We start from the raw sequence: 19671 nt of genomic DNA, 5'->3' as shown, positions 1-19671 counted from the left end.
TGTGCAGGCATTTAACCGATAACACAACATTAAATCAGTACAATACACAAATTAATCAAATATCTGGTGTTTGTATATGTATTAGAAACCAACAAATTACAAACCAAAATGGGAATAATAACATACAGTAGAAAGATATTTTTGTACATGGTCCACAAGTCTTCAAAATGTGAAGGTCTTCAAAATGTGGTTTTAGATTTGTTGCTACACAAGTATTATATTTTGAAAAAAACAAAACAGTATAACAAGTGAAATACAAAGTGCCTTTTTTAATATAAAAAATAAAGTCACTGTCAAACTTGAAGGTATTCCCAGAGTAGGCCTACATGCAGCAAAAGAATCATGGCAAAATACTTATGCTATACAGAAAAATATCGCAGCAAAACATAAAACCTTGTTTAAATATACCAGTACATATATACTTAAAGTATTGTCATTTGATACATGTGGATGTATAAAGTATGCTTTTTGCAATGTAGTTTGTTTGAAACCCTGTAGCAACCACCACTACAATCACACTGCTGCTACACAGAGGGAAACTGGTTAGTAGCTTACTACTGGCAGTGTTGAACTGGGTGACTGAAAATGAAACGTAGGGAAAGTGAGATTGTGAAGGCACTGTTGTGGCAATAATTGGGGTCAGCACAAATGAAAAGTTTTTGAAATGCACTCATTTTCCACTTTCATAATTTGAAATAAAAGTAAACATATTGTTTGGGCGTGGCAATTCTGACGAAGTATTTATTTTTTAGGTCTGGCCTAATCTACATACCACTTATATAGTATGTAGCTCTAGACATATACTGATGTTTATGTGCACACATACAGTAAAAATATGAATTTATGTACACTGTAGAAACAATAATTATTTTAAAGTTTTCTCCTATTGATTTAGAACATGATTTGAATTATAAAACAGCTGTTAACAAAGGTGAATGTTATTATTATTATTATTTATTTCTTAGCAGACGCCCTTATCCAGGGTGACTTACAATCTTAAGCAAATACATTAAGTGTTACAATACAAGTAATACAATAAGAGCAAGAAACACAATAACTTTTGTTCAAGCAAAGTACAAGTGTGATCAGTACATCCCATAATGGCTGTGAATAGAGGTATTTATAAAGTTTTTCTGTGCTATAACAACAAAGGCCTGGTCAGATGTCAGTTGAATTTCACTGGGAAAAATAAATTAGCAATATGTTTCCATTGGATATGCAACTATGCAAATAACACAGACCACCCTTTGATATATTTGTGATGGTTTTTGAGCATGCTGGGTTCCCATGTAAAGCACTTTATCCCTGCTATTTATTAAACTTTAGTTAGAAATAGCAACTTCAGTCATGAGTCGCATAACAAAGATTGACGACTTTAATGCTAATAGTGACCATTACTGCTCGGCAGAGTATGCTTGCAGCACCAGATGGTCCATTATTTTAATTGGCCACTTTAACCAATAGAAAGTCTGCTGACGGGTCAAACATTGTATATCATCAATGCTTAAAAAATGTCGTGCCAATAAAATTGCTTAAAACATAGAGAGGATTTCTCCATGCAAGATGAACCGTGACCCATTTTGGAAATGCCGACTATTAACTGCATCAATATAACGATAAACTCTTCTTGGTGTCTGAAGCAAAGGACTGGTACCCTTGGTATGTTCACTAAATTCAAACTAGTGCACAAGATCCCCTAAAGATCAATGGCCAAAACAGTAGAATAGTTTTATTTCATCCCATACATTGTTTGCATCTTAAGGGTGGTACTATCCGTGCACTATTGCACTGCTATTATGTCATTGGAGATACCATTTCTTTAATCCCAACTTGCTACTTCTTATCTAATATTGTATTCTAGTAGTACTTGTACTTACTGTAAACTGCACTGTATTTAAATATTGTTTTGCACTGTAACCTTATATTGCCCTGTAACACCTGTAAGTCGATAACAGCAGCAGTGTTGAGTAGTGGTTAGGGCTCTGGTCTCATGACCGGAGGGTCGTGGGTTCAATCCCCAGTGGGGGACATTGCTGCTGTACCCTTGAGCAAGGTACTTTACCTAGATTGCTCCAGTAAAAACCCAACTGTATAAATAGGTAATTGTATGTAAAAATAATGTGATCTCTTGTAACAATTGTAAGTTGCCCTGGATAAGGGCGTCTGCTAAGAAATAAATAATAATAATAACAGCAGCATCTGCCAAAAAACTTATAAAAATAATAACAATTAATTATCAAAAATGGTTGTAAACACGCATTTCTCTGCTTTAGGTCATGATCATTTTTTTCTTATTGTTTATATCAGAACCCAAGTACAGTGGATTAATTAAGATATTGAGCTGACCTGTCGTTTATTGTACTGGTCAGAAAGGTTGTACACGGTTTGAACCTCAGTGTAAGTCTTCTTTGCAGTGGGGAAAGTTATTAGATCTGATGATCCCAGTTTCAAATGTCAATAGACCCTTTTCTGATCAAGTCTGAAATATGTACAGTATGTCTGTCTCATTATTGTGATTTAGAATTTAAGCTGCTGCTCGTAAGTGTTCTGAACATAATCATTAATTGAAACATTGTTATGCTCTAAGGAAGTATGTATTATCTTCTGTGAAATGAAATCCTTTCCTTTTTTTCTAATTGAATTCCATGACTTCACCAGGAGTTATAAGGACAGCTTTACCGAACATGGATAGAGAGGTGAAAGAGCAGTACCAGGTTCTCATCCAGGCTAAGGATATGGGTGGACAGCTGGGAGGGTTAGCTGGAACAACCACTGTTAACATTACTCTTGCTGATGTCAATGACAACCCACCCAGATTTCCAAAAAGTAAGTGAACATTAAAGTGAGATTTGTTTGTTTTATTCCTACTTGCAAAGTACATATCTTACTTTGTTAAGTCAACTGTATTTGCAAATCACTTTACTCACTTGCACAGGACAGGTTTTTAACATTACCGGACAACACACCACTGCTAAATGTGGGGTCCTTGTATGAGGTGCCGTTTGGGGCATAATTCACCCACTGATATTCACATACGCTATATTATTTATTTCTTATTAGACACCCTTATCCAGGGCGACTTACAATTGTTACAAGATATCATATTATTTTTACATACAATTACATTATTTTGACATACAATTACCCATTTATACAGTTTTTTTTTTTTTTTTCCTGGAGCAATCTAGGTAAAGTTCCTTGCTCAAGGGTACAGCAGCAGTGTCACCCACCTGTGATTGAACCCACGACCCGCTGGTCAGGAGTCCAGAGCCCTAACTACTACTCCACACTGCTGCCCTTATATACTGAAATACATACAATGTATACTGAGACACATACACTATATACTGAGATGCATACACAATATACTGAAATACATAAACTGTATACTAAAATGCATACACTGTATATTGAAATGCATAAACTATACACTGAGACGCATACACTATATACTGAGACGCATACACTATATACTGAGACGCATACACTATATACTGAGACGCATACACTATATACTGAGACGCATACACTATATACTGAGACGCATACACTATATACTGAGACGCATACACTATATACTGAGATGCATACACTATATACTGAGATGCATACACAATATACTGAGACGCATACACTATATACTGAGACGCATACACTATATACTGAGACGCATACACTATATACTGAGATGCATACACTATATACTGAGACACATACATACTGAGATGCATAAAAAAATAAACTTATGTTGAGAAAAGTCTTCGACCTGTAATCTTGTCTGTAATCTTCAAAATGGCGGATGTGCAAAAAGCAATTTTCTAAAAAAAAAAATTATAGCAGTTATAGCCAGCGGGCAGGACAAGTGGCACTCTGGGCCACGACCCCCCGCCCCGTGTTCTGGCTGAACTGTGATTCAATGATTATACATTGATAGCAGTTATAGCCAGCGGGCAGGACAAGTGGCACTCTGGACCACCTTCCTTCCGCCCCAACACACAGCAAGCAGGATAGGACAATCAATCCTGTGATTCCATCATGCTGTCCCATGATTCAATGCAAGTATCACTACGGACGCCATGACTGGAGCCCACGCAGAGGCGGAGGTAAGCAAACATTGCACGGAACGCAGAAAAAACTGACTTTTCGTACAATTTCTAATTTTGAAAGACAACTTAGACCCAAACTGAGTAGGAATTATTTAAGCAGTTATCAAAGATGTAAACATCAAGTGCTGTGTAAAACAGGCTTATTTAGAGCTATTTGGTAGAGCAAAAATAATTAAATAAAGACTGCAGCTTGTCAATAAAGTTTTTTAAGCTAAAACCTTGTTGTATTTCAGAAAATACTTTGAGTCAATCCACAAAATAGCACTCACTTATGTGAGGTGGTTAACATATCAACTCATGACTTAGCGGCGGTCACATTGCTGCTAGCACCATCAGCTCTGTGTTGAATTTTCTAAAGAGCAACAAGAAGTCCACCCTCTCAGTAACACCTGGCAGTGGAAGCACCAATACAACACAATATTGCTCTTTTGCTAGGACTGGCCAACACAACATGCGTATTGTTTCCATGCTGACACACTGGCCCTTTCTGTTTATGGCATGTCTACCAACCACTGTGCAGTCTCCGAGAGTGTTCAGCACAGCGGGTAATGCTGTTGTTGCTACTTAATTGTTGTGTATTTTATTTCATCATTCATGTATTTTCTCAGCTATGCATATACAGTATTTTCTCATTTATGTACTTTTTATTTTATATAAAGCACTCAGAGACGATGTTATTGATATGAAGTGCGATACATAAATAAAGATTGATTGATTGATTGACAGTTCCTGTATTTATCCAACAGTTTCCTTATTATCATCTTGTTTGTCCTAAGGTCTTGGTTTTGTTTTGTGTCGTTAAATCAGGAAAGGAAGCAATGCAGGACACCAACCCTCTCCACATACCTCCAATACACTACGAAAAGTTAACTTTTGCTAGAATGTCTGAGCATTATGAAAGACCTGAAACTTTACATTGGTTATACAGTATGCAACAAATACCCTGTACATGTTCAAACAATCATTAAAGAGTTGCATGTTCTTGTTTTCCAATAATTCCAAAATCATATATCCCTGAAAAAGTACAGTTGTGTATTATATCATTTTCTATGGTCATCATTACAAATATCTCCTCAGTATGCCTCTAAATTTGAATATCAGAAATGTTCTTAGATCTCCAACTGATTTGAAAAAGATTGTTAAAGTATGTCATTGAAACAGTAGTGGCATGTAGATAATAAGCAGAAAAAAGGGTAATAATCATCTTTAAATATTTTACAAATCCCAATACCCAGGATTTATTCCATTATATTTAATCTAGTACTAATCAAGAAATGCATTGGTTTAAGAAATGTAGTCATAAATCTGATCAGCATGCTGAAATGAAGATTGCATCTGTCAAATGATGTGTCTTGGGGCTCCAGAGTGGCGCATCCAGTAAAGGCTGCAGATCGCAAGTTCGAATCCAGGCTATGTCACAGCCTACCGTGACCAGGAGTTCCTAGGGGGCGGCGCACAATTGGCCGAGCGCCACCCGGGTAGGGAGGGTTTAGGTCGGCAGGGGAATCCACGGCTCACCGCGCATCAGCGACCCCTGTGGCCGATAGGGTGCCTGTGGTTCTGCAGTGGAGCCGCCGGATCTGTGTTGTCCTCCAGCACTATAGGTCTGGTGGCATCGCTGTGGATCCGCAGTGCGAAAAATGACGGCTTGGCAGGAGCACGTTTCAGAGGACGCGTGCTCCAGCCGCCGTTTCCCAAGTCGGCAGGGGGGTTGCAAGCGGTGAGCCGAGGATACAGATAATAATTGGGAATACTAAACTGGGGAGAAAATGGGGGTAAAAAAATTGGCGACGACTAAATTTATATTTAAAAAAAACCGATGTGTCTTGACATAAACCTCTAGATTTTAAAATGAATCCTTCCTTAAAGCTGGGGAACTGTGAACAAGGGACATTAAAAAGTAAGACAATAATAATTGTATACTGTATGCTAATGAAATGGTTCAATAGCTGATGCAGTATTTTTTATGTAATGTTTGATGGTAATATATTCCACAGCTATAAAGATGTGTCAAGGACTCAGGAATAACTGACTTTTATTGGACTTCTTCATGGGATAACTGGGGGTTGGGTTGATTTACCAAAAGCTCTTTCTACCTGTCCTTTATCACCTTCTTTAATCTTCTCATATTTATGTCTGCATTGGAGTTACTTGCTACTAGTTTTGTAAAATTACCAGGTGTTTGTCATTGTAATAGGAGCTTTGGCAGGTATGGTATAATCAACATATTTAAATATTGATTATATTATATTGATGAGATGTTAAATCAATGTCCTATTGTAAGTGACCCTGCATATACTGTAATGCACAGTTCACAGCCTAACTCTGTAAAGCGCTTTGTGATGGTGGTCAACTATGAAAGGCGCTATATAAAAATAAAGATATATTATTACTATATATAATGGAAACTGTTTTTGTTGAAGACATGGTTCATCCATATTTTCATTGTATATGTTCCAGTAATTTAAAAGGGTTTTTAAACAATATTGTTTTATTATTATTATTTTATAATAGGTATCTTCCACCTTCGCGTGCCAGAGTCTTCTCGTGTGGGATCATCTGTTGGAAGAATTAAAGCTCATGACCCCGATGCTGGTAAAAACGCTGAGATTGAGTACAGCATAGTTCCAGGAGATGGTGGAAACATGTTTGAAATTATAACAAACGAGCAAACTCAAGATGGAATTCTTATACTTAAAAAGGTACATTAAATTACTTTACACATGGTGTAATTCAGTGCTTGGAAATTCTGGCCTGTGATTGGTTAAAACCTCATCATAGGAGCAAACATAGATTTAACTATTGCCCTTACATCCTTACACCACCGGGCAATAGTCTGAGTCTGTGTCACAAAGATGGCTGGAGTGGGTGGCGCCAGACCAGATGGAGGAAATAAATAAACACAGAGATGGGGTTTTGGTAAAGCTGAGCGCGTGATTGCGCTCAGCATTTAATAACAGACAGAAAATAAAAGGTTTGAAACAACAAAAACACAGGACACGGCACTTGTAGCCAAAATAAACAGACGAACAAAACGGACTAGACAGTGCACAGACAGACGAACAAAACACGGTGAGCAGATAACACTAATACTACTTCTTCTTCTTCTTATTCTTCTTAACATTTACCTCCGCTCCAATCCCGTTCTCCACTCAACGAACACCTAACCCTGAGTGCAAGAAATGTGCGTCTATATATACTATTGTGCTGGGATTCAATTACTAATTAATTATTCACTTGAATCCCAGCACGTGAATTAATTCTGTGCAACCCCGTGCTCACATATTACATTTAACCAGCACGTGAAGTGATTTGTGCTCTCCTCGTGCCTAAATACAAATCTACACTTTAAACACACGTGAAACACAGACCCGTTTATATCCCGTGTACCAATCTATACACCAACATTAACATACGCACGCATACAACACGTAACACAAATGCACACAGGGGCGGGGTGCTTTGCCACAGTCTGTCATTGGTTCATATCACTGTCAGTCCTGCCCTTTTTCAAAGGAACACCCTCCACCTCCATTCCTAAACAACAAGATGAAAATAGCTGAATGAAAAAACTGCTGAACGGCAATTCTGCGACAGAAAATGAATTACACAGCATACGACAAAAGAAAGAAAAGAATCACACTCATAAAACCTATTTTGTTCCAGAAATGTTGGCAACCTTTTGCAATGGTAGAACACCAGAACATAAGAAAGTTTACAAACGAGAGGAGGCCATTCGGCCCATCTTGCTCGTTTGGTTGTTGGTAGCTTATTGATCCCAGAATCTCATCAAGCAGCTTCTTGAAGGATCCCAGGGTGTTAGCTTCAACAACATTACAGGGGAGTTGGTTCCAGACCCTCACAATTCTCTGTGTACAAAAGTGCCTCCTATTTTCTGTTCTGAATGCCCCTTTATCTAATCTCCATTTGTGACCCCTGGTTGTTGTTTCTTTTTTCAGGTCGAAAAAGTTCCTTGGGTCGACATTGTCAATACCTTTTAGAATTTTGAATGCTTGAATCAGATCACCGCATAGTCTTCTTTGTTCAAGACTGAATAGATTCAATTCTTTAAGCCTGTCTGCATATAACATGCCTTTTAAACCTGGGATAATTCTGGTACCTCTTCTTTGCACTCTTTCTAGACCAGCAATATAGTTTTTGTAGCGAGGTCATCAGAACTGAACACAATATTCTAGGTGAGGTCTTACTAATACATTGTAAAGTTTTAACATTACTTCCCTTGATTTAAATTCAGCACTTTTCACTATATATCTGAGCATTTTGTTGGCCATTATTATAACTTCCCCACATTGTCAACATAAACTCCTAGGTCTTTTTCATAGATTCCTTCTTCAATTTCAGTATCTCCCATATGATATTTATAATGCACACTTTAATTGCCTGTGTGCAGTACCTTACACTTTTCTCTATTAAATGTCATTTGCCATGTGTCTGCTCAGTTCTGAATGCTGTCTAGACCTTTGCTGCTGCAACAGTGTTTGCCACTCCTTCTATTTTTGTGCCATCTGCAAATTTAACAAGTTTGCTTACTAAACCAGAATCTAAATCATTAATGTAGATTCGGAATAGCAGAGGACCTAATATTGATCCCTGTGGTACACCACTGGTTACCTCGCTCCATTTTGAGGTTTCTCCTGTAATCAGTACTTTCTGTTTTCTACAGGTTAACCACTCCTAGTCCATGTGCATGCATTTCCATGAATCCCTACTGTGTTCAGTTTGAGAAGTAATCTTTTATGCGGGACTTTGTCAAAAGCTTTCTGGAAATCTAAATAAACCATGTCATATGCTTTGCAGTTATCCTTTGTCGATGTTGCATCCTCAAAAAAGTCAAGCAGGTTAGTTAGACACGATCTCCCTTTCCTAAAACCATGCTGACTGTCTCCCAGGATACTGTTACCATATAGGTAATTTTCCATTTTGCATCTTAATACAGTTTCCATAAGTTTACATATAATAGAAGTCAGGCTTATTGGTCTGTAGTTACCTGGTTCGGTTTTGTCTCCCTTTTTGTGGCTCGGTATTACATTTGCAATTTTCCAGTCTGTTGGTACAACCCCTGTGTCAAGAGACTGTTGCATGATCTTGGTTAGCGGTTTGTAAATAACTTATTTCATTTCTTTAGGTACTATTGGGAAGATCTCATCCGGCCCAGGGGATTTGTTTATTTTAAGAGCTCCTAGTCCCTTTAACACTTCTGCCTCTGTTATGCTAAAGTTATTTAAAACTGGATAGGAACAGGTCGACATGTGGGGCATGTTGTCCATATCCTCCTTTGTAAAAACTGGTGAAAAGTAATCATTTAATATATTTGATATTTTTTTCTCTTCATCTATGATTTTGCCATGTGTATCTCTTAGACATTTTACCTCCTCTTTGAATGTTCTCTTGCTGTTATAATACTGGAAAAACTTTTTTGAATTGGTTTTAGCCCCCTTAACAATGCTCATTTCTATCTCTCTCTTGGCCTTTCTAACTTCCTTTTTGACTTGCATTTGCAGTTCCAAGTACTCTTTCTGTGTGCTTGGTTCTTGGTCCCTTTTAAACGCTCTGTAAAGTGCCTTTTTTCTCTGAATATTTTTTTTTAATTGATCTATTAAACCATTTTGGCAATTTTGTTTTAGATTTAGATTTGTCTACTTTTGAGATGTAATTGTTTTGAGCCGCTAGTACTACATTTTTTTTAAAAAAAACAGCCATCCTTTATATATATATATATATATATATATATTATATGTCGCGTGAACAAATATCCAAGTATTCCAATAAATATTTTACAAGTATTCAGATACAAAACTCAGATGTTCATATTCACTACAAAGGACAAAAATACCTTGCACTTATTTACCCCCTCACCAGAAGTTGCGCGACAGATTAAAAAAAAAAAAAAGAGCTCTGTGATATGCAAGATTAATATATATATATATATATATATATATATATATATATATATATATAACAAAACAAAAAAAAACTGGATCAACACAGCAGTTCTTGAGCCTCTATTTAAAAGTTTTAGACAGCAAAAAGTAAACAAACCAGATTATGTGCATGCACGCATAGTGATCTCTATGGAAACCATCTGCGTCAAAAATGCGTTGTGCTACTTTAGAGCAAGTCAAATGCCTCACTTAAACAGTGCCCAACTTGCTGGAAATGTTGTGAAGTGATTTTTATATAGATTTTATATACTATATATTTTTTGTTGTCACTTTCTGCTATGTGAAATGTAATAAACAAGAACCAAAACGGTGAGTTTTTTCCCCTTCATTTTACAACGCCATTTCCACGTTTGTTTTATTTAAATTAAATTTCAGCTTTCGTTTGCTTGTTCAGCTACAAAAAGGCACAAGTAAACCTCATGTTATTACTTGATGACAACATGTCTATGGCCCGCTGTTTACTGTCTTTGCCTGCGTTCTGACCTATATAATGGCTTTTATTACATTTTGAAAACAAACGAAAATCTGAACGAATATTTAAATTATGAGCTAATATCCGAACATGAAAATCCCATGTTCATCCCTGCACAAACAGAACATGTTTTTTAAACTTAACAAAAGGCCTGCATGCACATATTTTATATTTTAAATATTTATTTTTAATAAACTGTAGCAATACTGGACTAATGCAAATAAATAAACAATAATATTGTATTCCTTATTAATCGCCTTGCTATAGCAATATCTCTCTAAACACAGAATATTGTATTTATTATAAATATTTACCTTCCAAAAATTTAGCTGACATAGATAAATTGGTAGACTAGGTTGAGGGGGACTAAGACAGCGGAGTATCAGGAATCCAATCGCTTATTCACAAGTCACAAACACGCATTGCAAGTGAGAAGATTCAACTAAACAGGATTTTTTTTTTTTGTAAATGAAAAATTGAAACTGGTCACGCGTTTTTGGCAATTCCCAGGCAGGCTGCAATTAGCTGCCCCTGCATTTCTGTGATCCATTCTCTAGCTGCCACATGCAGTATATTCACAATTGACCATTGAGATGCCGGGATCCAACGAAGTATAAGAAGGTTGATAACATGCAAACTCAAGCTGTGCAGAAAAATTGCTATGTGAATTCTTTACGCATTCAATTTAAATATCATGAGTAATTCATATATTTTCAGTGCGTAAAACACCCAGGACACAGTTTATCTGGAGGGTTGGATGCAGGTGTAGGTATCTTAGTAGTTTTAAGGGGATAACAACCCACATCATAGAGACAGTGAACACTTTGAGACATTGAAGCTTTTCTTATAATAGATCTGGAAACTTATAAGCATGTAGTTTTATTACCCTTATTCTCTAGAGGCTGATTCACACTTGAGAGATCTGTTGTATGAATCAATTTCCCCCAAAACAACTCACCTGGCGTTACATTGTAGTGTTCAAATTATTGCCTAGAATTTGATGTGAATAAAAGTAGCCTCTAAACACATATAATAATGAAGTAGAATTTAATTGAACATTGCCACCCTGTTTTCAATATTTTCACTGTAACAATGCAATATACTTAATTACATCTGGTGCTGTTTGAGGTGAACTGATGGCATGGCAAAATTATACAGGAAGCCTGTACCCTGGTTGTCAACTAATGTTCAATAAAGCACCTATTGGCTAGGACTGTAAAGCCAGGGGTGTAGTCGAGGGTATACTCAGCTAAACGGAGCTTACCTACTTCTAATTTGGGCGATATAGCATTTGCCCACTTCTCATATAAGGGGAAATGTATACTTTTGCTGGGAGCAGCAACGCATATATGATGTTGCTGCACTCGAGACTGTGTGGAGAGCTGTGTGTTGTGGGTGATAGGCTCAGTCAAACCTGCACGTTGGACCTACAGACCAAAAGTCATGACAAGCACACTGTTGACTATTCACGTGAACACAGTGCAAAGAAATGTAGCAGGGTGGGAGCGGGAAGAGGGCTCTGGTTGGCTAATCTGAATACGCTGCACGCTACACTAAAACAATTACAACTGCAAGGTGTATTTTGTTTTATTTATTTTCACTTGAGATGCGTTTTAAAATGAAGCATCTTGGGCTCCCAAGTGGTGCATCCAGTAAAAGCACTCGCTTAGAGTGCAGGATGCACCCTATAGTCTGGACGTCGCCGGTTCGAGTCCAGGCTATTCCTTTGCCGACCGAGGACAGGAGCTTCCAGGAGGCGGCGCACAATTGACCGAGCGCCAGGATGTCCTCAGGTCACCGCGCACCAGCGACCCCTGTGGTCTGGTCGGGCACCTGGGGGCTTGCCTGTAAGCTGCCCAGGGCTGTTTTGTCCTCTGACGCTGTAGCTCTAGGTGGCTGCATGGTGAGTCTGCAGTGTGTAAAAAAGCGGGCGGCTAACGGCACACGCTTCGGAGGACAGTGTGTGTTCATCTTTGCCCCTTCCAAGTCAGTGCAGGGGTGGTAGCGGTCAGTCTGACATACCGGTAGTTCAAGTTGAAAGCGATCATCAGACCACAGAGACAACACATAAAAATTGGCCGGATATTTGGACTGAAACAAAATGGGAAGAATTCAAGGAGAAGCTCCCCTGGCTGGACTGCAAAGACAAAAAGCTTGGTGAGTGCTCGTTAATACTGTGAATTTACAAGACAAGAGCTGAGTAAATATTGTTTTATTAGATCCACTGCCCCTTGATGTGTATTAAGAATTTAAAATGTGCTACATTATTATTATTTTTTCATAATTACTAGGTGACAGCATTTCTAATGAAAAAAAATAAAATAATGTAGCACATTTTAAATTCTTAATACATGTCAAGGGGCAGCGGATCTAATAAAACAATATTTACTCAGCTCTTGTCTTGTAAATTCACAGTATTAACGAGTACTCACCAAGCTTTTTGTCTTTGAAGTCCAGCCAGGGGTGCTTGAAATGTATTTGTTTACGACTGTAAGTCGCCCTGGATAAGGGTGTCTGCTAAGAAATAAATAATAATAATAATAATAATAATAATAATAATAATAATAATAATAGTTTTCTGATAAATACACATGTTAATTTCTTTCATTAAACTAAAATAACTTACCTGATATTCTGCACTTTCCATCACATAGATCGTTCATAGTAATTATCTAAGTGTTAACAAAAGCAAATTAAATGTTTCTTTTTTATTGTTTTTCATCTTTTTAAAAGGGGTGGTAAATTTAATATGATGTTCAAGAATACGGCCCCATATTGGAAATTTTACTATTTTAAAATATATTATTTAAAATGTAATATTAAAACTCAAAAATAGGTGAGCGTTCTAAAACGCCTTATTTCACTGTATTTAATATATATATATATATATATATATATATATATATATATATATATATATATATATATATATATATATATATATTAAGACAGCAGGGAGGGGGTTAATTCCTCCCTGCAGAAAACATGTGTGTAGGCACATTTTGGTTTAGTTTAATTGTTTTTATTAATTGGTTTTATTGTTAATTATCACCTGCACCTGGCTATTACTGTAAATTAGAGCCAGGTGCAGGGTATTAAAAGAGAGCAGTCAGTCTGCTCAGGGCGACTGATGTGTGTAGAAGCCCGAATGTGCTGGTGTGTGTGTACAGCCTTAAGCATAAAGGAAAAGGTAGTGTAAAGCCTTTTGGTGTGATCTGCGTGAAAACAGTGTGTGTTTTGTTTTTGTTTGAACAGGTAAACAGCTTAGCTGTCCTGTTATATAGTTTAGGTTCCTGTTTTGTGTTTTAATTTAGTGCTCAAGAAAGAGCTAGGTGTTTGTTTTGTTTATTTTGTTTTTGTGTTTCTTTATTAAAAATAGTGCGTGCAACTATCAGATTAAAGCATCTTGCCATGAAAGTAGAGATGTTAAATTGTCATCCCTCAGGATTAAAATTAAGAAGCATGTGGATTCCAAAGCTCATGGTGTAGCACAGAAAATCAAAAATCAGAGAAAGGCAAATACTCTAGGAAATATCACTGAGGCAATTTCAGAAGTTGCTGATCATGCAAGCGAGGCTGTATTTAGAACTGCATATTACCTAGCAAAGAACAACTGTCCATTCAGCAACCATGGAAGTCTAATTGAGTTACAGGAACTTAATGGAATAAACATGGGGAAAATGTTGCATTCATGATACAGTTCAACAGGCATTGTCAATCATATTGCAAAGGAGATGCAGAAAACAAGTCAAGACTCTTGGCTCTTCGAGTAAGCTGGCTGTAGTAATTGATGAGGCTAGTACTCTCAGCAGGAAAGCTGCCATGATCGTCACTTTTAAAGCTTCTATTGAAAGTGAAAGCCCTATTTTCTTGTTCCTTGACCTTGTGGAACTTGAAAATCAGAAAGCTGAGGGTGTTGCCTCAGCACTCCTTAAGGAAGACTGTATTCACTGACAGTTATCTTCAAGAAAGCTGGGTTTCATTTGTTTCTGATGGGGCTAGTGTTATGCTAGGTGACAAGAATGTGTTCAAAATACCCAAAACTTTTTATTTGGCATTGTATGAACCATAGACTTGAATTAGCAGTGGCAGATGCTATTGATGAGATCAACAGTGTCAACCATTTCAAAGCCTTTATGGAAAAGCTCCATAATATTTACAACCAGTCAAACAAAAATAAACGTGAGCTCAATGAAGCAGCAGCAGAAGTAGGATCCCAAATCTTACGCATTTGATGAATCTTGGATGTACGCTGGGTGGCTAGCAGTTTTAGGACAGTACGAGCAGTATGGGTGTCATTTGGGGCCCTTTGTAAGCATTTTGAAAATGCTGCTTCAAATGATCTAAGAAATGGCAAGGAAAGGCAAATATATAGAGGTTTAGCAGACTGCTTAGCAAATCCTGAATTCCTCTGTGACCTTGCCTTGATGAATGATGTGCTCTATGAGCTAGCTAATTTGTCTCTGGAGCTTCAGGCTCATTCTATGATGCTTCCCAGGATTGAACATTTAGTGAAATGGACTATTAGAGTGTTAGCCTCCTTCAAGGACTCCCCAGGAGAAAAATATGTGGAGGCTTTGAAAGCCAAAGACGTGGTAGAATTCAGATCAATTACTCTGAAGCCAAATCCAAAGCTGAAATGTATTAATGTTGGGCAGCTTCTTCAGAGTCTCAATAACAATATGGAAAAGCGCCTTTCATACAGAGGTGACATCTTGGCAGGTCTCATGGTGAGGAACAACTGAGAAGACTGTGCAGACGCTTCACTTTGAGTACAGAATAAGCCATTAATGGAATGCGAGACTATCTAAAAAAAAAAAAACAACAGTGAACCTGAGGACTTGAAACCTATTTTGCTCTGTGTGCAGATTTTTCCATGTAGCACTGCAGAGTGTGAAAGAGGTTTTAGCCTCATGAATAACATTGCAAGCGATATTAGAGCAGCTCTGTTAGTGTCAAATATTGCCAGTTTGATGATGATTAATTTGGATGGACCCCCCACTGCACTATTTGAACCAAAAAAGTAACTCAGCTTGTGGCTCCAAAAGCACCGTTCTGCCAATGACACTAGATCCAGACAGTACAAGGCCCACCCTTCAGATACCTCTCATGACAACAAAAAGGCCTTGTGGAGCCTGCTGTAATGTTTGTGCTGATGACTGTGTGTGCTAGTGGCAGCGTTAATGTAAATAATGTAGGGCAGTGGTTCTCAATCCTGGTCGTGCCCTGGTTTTATCACTCAGACAGGAGCTTTTATTTACATGTACACAGTTACCCTACATCAGTGGTTCTCAATCCTGGTCTTGGGGGACCCATGCCCTGTTGGTTTTTGTTCCAACCTAACTCTCAATTACTTAATTGAACCCACAATTGAACTAACAATTTGCTTAATTTTACATTTTAAATTGTGCATCTTATAAAAAGTTAGAGATTTAAAGTTCCTTATGCAATTTTGTACTTAACTTGAAACTTGTTTATTTTATAAAAAATCTATATTATATTGTGCACATTTTGTTTGCTTTGAAGGCTCTTCTTTCTTTAGCCAAGCAGGGGAGTTTACCCACGTTATTTTTATTTACCACTACACCACTGTGTAAAACCCATCACCTTCCCAGAGAAATACTTTAATCAAAAACAGAAAAAAAAAATCTCGCTTATACAGACATGTATTATTAAAATCGCTTAGCCCAGCAACAAACTAATTTAGACAAAATTCACTTTTTATTGATATATTTCACACAGCATTTGATTGATTTCTTGGGTAGCAACTTTAGGGCGCACCTGCACATATGGTGTAAATTAAATACTTTCTGGTTCAATGAAATGTAATATGATCATAGACGAGACAGGCAGTCTGATATTAAACTATGTAAGTATAGGCCATCATAACAAAATTATACCAAAACATGTGGAAAAACGTGGAAATATTTTAGTGATATTTTACCGACTACCAATAAACGGAACAGGCTTCATAAAAAATTGATCACCCTGTGTCTGCTTCCAAGCTTTAGGCAGGTTTTACATTTTTAAAGTCTTTGTAAAAACTTACAAATGCACAGGCAAAAAGATCTAAGACAACAAGGGAATCTTTACATGAAACAATACATATTTTACATTCAGAAAAAAAAAAAAACCTTGAATAAAAACTCTCTGCCTGGAGATAGAGATTTTAAATGCATCATATTAGTGTGTTTTAAAGAACTCTTACAAACGATGACTGTCAATAATGACTTTTTGGCTCACAAATTACTTTAATAATGACATTTCTAGAATATTCTATGTCAATTGATATTTAATGATGCGCCCTTCATTAAAATGTATAAATTGAAGCATGCCTAGAGCTTATTTCTGCAGCATTGTACTTGCATCTTGGCTACACAACTTTGCTTAGACATATGAGGAAAAACAAACTGAGATTTTAATGGCACTGTAACAGGGGGAGACCTGTACTGATTCCTCTGATGTGTTCATAGTGCTGCAGGGAGAGGGCAGCAGCCCGTCAATATCCGCCTGTCAGTCATGGCAGTGACACGGAGAGGTGGGAGAGTGGGTGTGCGGACTTTCCTTCTCTCTGAGTGGCTGAGAGGCGGGTCTTGGGGGAATTGCTGGCCCTATAAGTTAACATTCTGCTGTTCCCTCAGGTCTGCCCTTCTGAAAAGACGTGCGGACGCTCGGGTCAAGAACCGAGACACGGCCAGGGAGGAAAATCGCAAAGGCAAAGAGAACAAAAGAAAGAAAATAGTGCTAGCGGGGGAAACCGTGGGCAGACCCCATCAGTATTTTTAGCAGGCTGAGGGAGCGGTGAGTGTAGGACGGAGACCCGGACCGTGCGGGTAGCGACGGTCGGGGTGAAGCTGCCAAGTGCAGCACCTTTTATTTGTAGTTTTGATTGCTGTGTTTTATTTTCCTTTTAACATTCTCCTTTTGCTTATTCTTTTGTTTGAGCCCCTGCGAGTGCGCCTACACTAGTAAACGGTACCGCCTCTGGTATTTCTGTGGCTTTGCATATCATCGCTGATAGGCAGACCACAGACAACAGCGCCCTCTGCGGGCCAAAAAGTGAAACTACGCTCCCATAATAAAACTGGGCACCTGTGCGGTGTTCCCAAATTACTTTTGTGTCTCCCGTGTGTCAGTGAATTACACACCACCCTTCCACAGGCACATATTGTTTTTTGTAAATCTTTTTTTTTCAGGGGAAATTATGTCTCCAAAGCAGTTTTGCCTCTTGCAGATTTGATAGGAGCACACACAGACTGATAACATCACAAAGCAGCAGGCTTTCTTTACAGACTAATGACATCACAAAGCAGCAGGCTTTCTTTACAGACTAATGACATCACAAAGCAGCAGGCTTTCTTTACAGACTGATGACATCACAAAGCAACAGGCTTTCTCAAAGCACATTTCCAAGGTTGCGTTGTGTTGTTTTGGAAATGTAAACATTTCATAATTGGTAGGATTGAAAGGAAAATATGGTTCATATACTGTAACAGAATTTGGGACAATAATATTTTGTATAAGAACAGAGGTAAAATCAAAAGAAAAATAAATAAATATACATCCCAAAACATGTACAGTATGTTTGATAACCGTCTAACCTGCAAATTAAACTGAAACCAAAGCAACTTAGAAAAATACAACCTGGTGATATTGTAATAATACAAAACTATTCCATACCTATAAATGTGCATACAACATGTGTTTAAACTATATAAATATATACTGTCATGTACTCCTTTATTTATTTTCGGTTCTGAACTGTACTTTCTGTTTAGGATTTTTGCTGCTCAACCATCAAACAACGAGACAACCGTCGATTATGAGCAATATTTACTGGTCTATGTAGATAGTCATTTAGGTTGAGAGATAACATACCAAGTAAATGGAAACATAAAGCAGATTGATAAAAGTCAACCTGAGACTGAAGTGGGCGACATTAAGCAGCCTCTACATAATCCCTCTCCATCCTAACTGTCTTACCAAGCGTGACACAAGGTTGTAGATGCCTGTAGAGAAAAAACGGCTGTGCATCTATCAAAGACCCTTCTGCGCTATAGCCTTGACCTCGTCTCTACAGGCAGATGCAACCTTGTGTCACACCAGGACCGTGCAGTACTGTAAATGGGGATTATTTAAAAGAAGTAGCCTACCATACAGTATATCTGTATTGTGGCTGGTTTGTGGATAATTTGACTATCACATTGTCCCCTTACTTTCTGAATTACTCGTATAACATTGTTTTGTTTCCCCTCATACAATGCTTTGGAGTTAGCCCGATACAAGTCAAAAGACATTTAGAAGTACACTGATATACTGTAGGAATGAAAGCCAGGCATATACAGTACATAATATAAGAACATAAGAAAGTTTACAAACGAGAGGAGGCCATTCGGCCCATCCTGCTCGTTTGGTTGTTAGTAGTTTATTGATGCCAGAATCTCATCATGCAGCTTCTTGAAGGATCCCAGGGTGTCAGCTTCAACAACATTACTGGGGAGTTGGTTCCAGACCCTCACAATTAATTCTCTATGTAAAAAAGTGCCTCCTATTTTCTGTTCTGAATGCCCCTTTATCTAATCTCCATTTGTGACCCCTGGTCCTTGTTTCTTTTTTGAGGTCGAAAAAGTCCTCTGGGTCGACATTGTCAATACAGTTTAGGATTTTGAATGCTTGAATCAGATCACCACACAGTCTTCTTTGTTCAAGACTGAATAGATTCAATTATTTTAGCCTGTCTGCATACAACATGCCTTTTAAACCCGGGATAATTCTGGTTGCTCTTCTTTGCACTCTTTCTAGAGCAGCAATATCCTTTTTGTAACAAGGTGACCAGAACTGCACAATATTCTAGATGAGGTCTTACTAATGCATTGTAAAGTTTTAACATCACTTCCCTTGATTTAAATTCAACACTTTTTACAATATATCCGAGCATCTTGTTGGCCTTTTTTATAGCTTCCCCACATTGTCTAGATGAAGACATTTCTGAGTCAACATAAACTCCTAAGTATTTTTCATAGATTCCTTCTTCAATTTCAGTATCTCCCATATGATATTTATAATGCACATTTTTATTGCCTGCGTGCACTACCTTACAAGTTTGCTTACTATACCAGAATCTAAATCA

The 19671-nt window shown here is 37.7% G+C and overlaps 1 protein-coding gene across 2 annotated transcripts in view; it reads left to right on the top strand.

Annotated features, from left to right (window-relative positions):
• The window catches only part of LOC117435721 (cadherin-12-like), a 126739-nt gene that overhangs the window by 82301 nt on the left and 24767 nt on the right, over positions 1-19671 (top strand). For both annotated transcript variants that reach the window (XM_034059095.3, XM_059020745.1), the window contains 2 exons: positions 2659-2826; positions 6621-6808. In XM_034059095.3, coding sequence (XP_033914986.3) covers positions 2659-2826; positions 6621-6808 — 356 coding nt within the window. The remainder of the gene's footprint in view (positions 1-2658; positions 2827-6620; positions 6809-19671) is intronic.

Source organism: Acipenser ruthenus, chromosome 3 (assembly GCF_902713425.1).
Source record: "Acipenser ruthenus chromosome 3, fAciRut3.2 maternal haplotype, whole genome shotgun sequence".
Lineage (NCBI taxonomy): Eukaryota > Metazoa > Chordata > Actinopteri > Acipenseriformes > Acipenseridae > Acipenser > Acipenser ruthenus.
Note: the sequence above shows the minus strand (reverse complement) of the source record. Positions and strands in the feature narration are given on the sequence as shown.